The sequence below is a fragment of the Athene cunicularia genome, unplaced genomic scaffold (assembly GCF_003259725.1).
Source record: "Athene cunicularia isolate RWA unplaced genomic scaffold, athCun1 chrLGE22_part2, whole genome shotgun sequence".
Lineage (NCBI taxonomy): Eukaryota > Metazoa > Chordata > Aves > Strigiformes > Strigidae > Athene > Athene cunicularia.
This window is the reverse complement of record NW_020799535.1, coordinates 71,880-75,289: the sequence shown is the minus strand read 5'-3', so window position 1 is coordinate 75,289 and position 3,410 is coordinate 71,880. Positions and strand designations below refer to the sequence as shown.

Below are 3,410 nucleotides of genomic sequence, written 5' to 3'. Positions count from 1 at the left end.
CCCTGGCCAAGGCCATCGCCGGAGCCGGCGCCTGCCCTGGGCCCGCGGGGGGAGAGCGGCAGCGCCGGCTGCGAGAGCCCCGCTCGGGGCACCCCCTTAGCCTGGGCGGTGCGAGGGGGTCCCCGAAACACAGAGCACCCGCAGCGGGGCGGCACGAGCCGCGGTGATGGTGAGTCACTGGGTGATGGTCCACGGCCCCCCCCCAGCCTTGACCGGTGCCCGCAGGCCCAGAGCAGCCCCGGGCTGGCTCAGCCTGGGCGGCCGCGGTCGGAGCTGGGAGGAGGCAGCAGCGAGGAATTCACCCGTCAGACAAACCCCTCTCCAAGCCCGGGACCCCCGCGCAGGGACGGGGCAAAGGCTTCCCACCCAGCTCAGCAGGACGGGGCCCCCGCGCCGGCAGCACCAGCCCCAGCCCTGCCTGTGCCAGGCTGCAAGGGGAATCCAAAGAGCAACAGAAATGTAGCACAGAGGCGGCTTTTTCTAATCAAATCCATTAAATCATCCCAACCTGCTTGCAACGAATAATCCAGGCAGGAATAACAAACCAGCTGTGAGTCTATTTTGCTTTTGCCGGTCAGAGGGGATGCAGAAAGTCGGGTGTTTGGAACCCGAGAGATGAAGGCTGGGACCCGGGATGAGGATCCCTGAGGATGCTTCGGCGCAGAAAACACAACCAGGCACCGGGAAGAGCCCGGCACCGAAACCGGCCAGTGGCCACACGCAGGCTGGGAGCCGGCCCTGCTCCCCGGCTGCGCTGGAGAGGATCCAGCCCCCTCCGGGCTGCAACTTGCCTCCATTTAATAACTAAAACGCCCGACGGTTGACAACAGAGAGCGGCTCCATGTAAAGAGCCTGTCAGGGGAATTTAATGCAGATGATTAAAATCACCCGAATTGTGCTGGGACCTGGGCAGCAGCTCCGCAGGCTCCCAGCCGGTGCCGGCGCGTGCTCGGCGGCTTCGTCCCGCCGCGGGACACGAGCGGGACACCCCTGGGGATGAGGACGGGGACCCCGAACAGCACAGAGCTGCAGGCTCCACGCTGGAGCCGAATTTATTAGGCAGCCCCCGAATAGCCGGCACTGTTTAATTCCCAGCTGGACGGGGGGGAGAGGCAGCCGCGGGGGGATAAAGGCTTTATTGTGCGCTGGATCCGTGCACCAGCACGAGACGCAACCTCCGTGGTGGGGCACAACACCGCGCCGTGCCACCGGCACCTGCCCCCCCGAGGGACTGCGGGGCTCCCTCGGCTCCCCGACGGCCCTGCTCTCCCACCGGTGCCTCCTCATCCCGCGGCAGTTTCCAGCGCGGTGTTTCCAGCCCGGCACGCACAACCCTCCTTCGCGGAGCCCAAGTGATCCCGGGGAGCTTTGCCCACGCGGGAGCCCCCCGTGCAGCCGCACCGAGCGGCACGTGCTCCTGGGGAGCTCGAACAGCCAGCGGCATCCCTGGCATCCCCTTAGCCAAGATGCTGCCGGTCCTTTCTGAGCTGAGAGGAGGCAGCAGCGGCTGCGGGGGGGGACAAACACCCTCCTTGCACAGGGGAAAATGTGACCTTAGGCCGGGGCCGCGGGGGCACTCACCACTTTGAAGTCTTCGGGGGTGCACTGCTCCCCGCGGAAGAAGCAGGACAGCAGCATCTCCCGGATGTCGTGGCCAGCCCGGTCGTAAAACTCCAGCATGTTGAAAGGTTTGGGCTTGAAGTTTCGGAAGTTTGCCTTGTCCTGCAGGATTTCCAGCTGCTTCTCGTCGGCCGTTTGGGTGTCTGGGATCTCGTATCTTAGGGGGAAGAGGAGGCAGAAGCTGAGGCCTGGCCATGGTGGCTGCTCCCGCCGGTGAAACCCTTTTGGGCTTCACACGAGCTACTCCTGCCCCAGCCCCGGCGCGGGCTCAGCAGAGTCCCAGGCACTTTGCACGTGGCGTTTTCCGAGCATTCAGCAGCACAAAGTGGCCCAGAGGCACGTGAGCGGTGGCAGGAGAGCGGGCGAGGAGGAGAAGATGGGCACCAAACCCGTCACACTTGCCCCAGAGCTGGTCCAGCAGCACCGGCCCTGGTCGAGACCAGCCCAGCCGCCTGCCCCGTGCCTTTGGTGGCCTCGCTGGGACGTGGGCTGAGTGTGCTGGGTCTCAGCCCCCATTGTTGTGGCTCCAAACCCCTCCCTGGGGCATGAGAGGGGGCAGCAGTGAAGCCCCTCAGCAAACGGCACAGGCAGGGACCGCGTGTTGCTGGTGGCACCGGGATCACGGCAGTGGCTTGGTGGCACCAAGAAGCTGGGGAGGGCGTGCGAGGGGCTTCCCCACAGACCCCGCCGCTGCGGAGACCCACGGCCCAGGGAATGGCGCCAACCCGGCTCCTGGCAGGTGGGAGATGCTCAGCGGCTTCACCCGCCGATATCCCCGGCCTCGCTGCGCGTGTCCAGCACCCAGGACGTGGCGTCGGGGCTGTGGGTGCTGCATCTGCCCCGCGGGTGTCCCAGGGCGGCCCTGGCCTTGCGGCACATGCCACGCACCGGGGCCAGGAGCCACACGTGCCGGACCCACCCAGGGCAGCCCAGCGTGGGACCCCGTACCCAGGAGCAGTGGCAGGACCCGGTGGCTCTCGGCTGCCGGTGTCGCCACAGAGTGGCCGCATCCAGCTGCGGAGCTGAACTAACTCAGGATCCGCTTCCTCACGGAGGCTGTGGAGGCGCCGCCCAGAGCGCAACTGTCCAGCACTCGCTGCCCCACGAGGTGTGGTGGCCGGGGCCACGGACATGTCCCCTGGGGCCACCCCAAAGCACCAGCACCCACCTGTTATTGAGCAGGGCGAGGAGCTCGCCGGCGTGGTACAGGTCGTTCTTGGTCACCCGGCTGAAACGAAACTCGTTGAGGTTGCAGAAGGTGACGGCGGGGAAGGTGAGCCTGGTGGCCGCCACCTCGTCCAGTTTGGTGACGTGGGGGTAGAGGAAGTAGTACTGGATGCGGTTGGTGCAGACGAGGGCGAGCAGCGCCAGCGAGCCCAGGAAACACAGCGCCCAGACCACGCGCTTCAGCGACAGCCGCTCGTACGAGAAGATGTGCGAGAGCCCGTGGAGGGTGGAGCTGCTGGCGAAGGCCTGGATGCTCACCGGCTGCCCGCTGTCCACCTCCTCCTCGTCCACCTTCAGGTCCATCATGGTCCGTGCCGGCGCCCCGGGGCGGCCACTCTGCCAAGAAGGGAGCCCGTGGGTGCGCGGTGCCGGGGCGGCCTCGTGGGTGCTGCCGCTGCCCGGCCCGTGGCACCCCCGTGCAGGGACGTGCCCAGCAGCCCTCGCGTGGGGCAGAGGCTTTGCTGTGTCCTGCGCTTCCCCCCAAGCCTACACACACACACACACACACGGATGTGTATTTATTTGGGTGCAACATTTCCTCCCCTCCCACCTCCTCTCCGCCC

General features: G+C 66.6%; 1 protein-coding gene across 1 annotated transcript in view; it reads right to left on the bottom strand.

The window, feature by feature from the left end:
• ASIC1 (acid sensing ion channel subunit 1) overlaps positions 1 to 3,205 on the bottom strand; it is a 16,605-nt gene extending 13,400 nt beyond the window's left edge. Inside the window, exons 1-2 of the mRNA XM_026867679.1 lie at positions 2,789 to 3,205; positions 1,582 to 1,777 (exon numbers count right to left, since the gene is read on the bottom strand). Of these exons, the coding sequence (XP_026723480.1) occupies positions 1,582 to 1,777; positions 2,789 to 3,153 (561 nt within the window). The 5' untranslated portion in view covers positions 3,154 to 3,205. The remainder of the gene's footprint in view (positions 1 to 1,581; positions 1,778 to 2,788) is intronic.
• Positions 3,206 to 3,410: the final 205 nt, after the last annotated feature.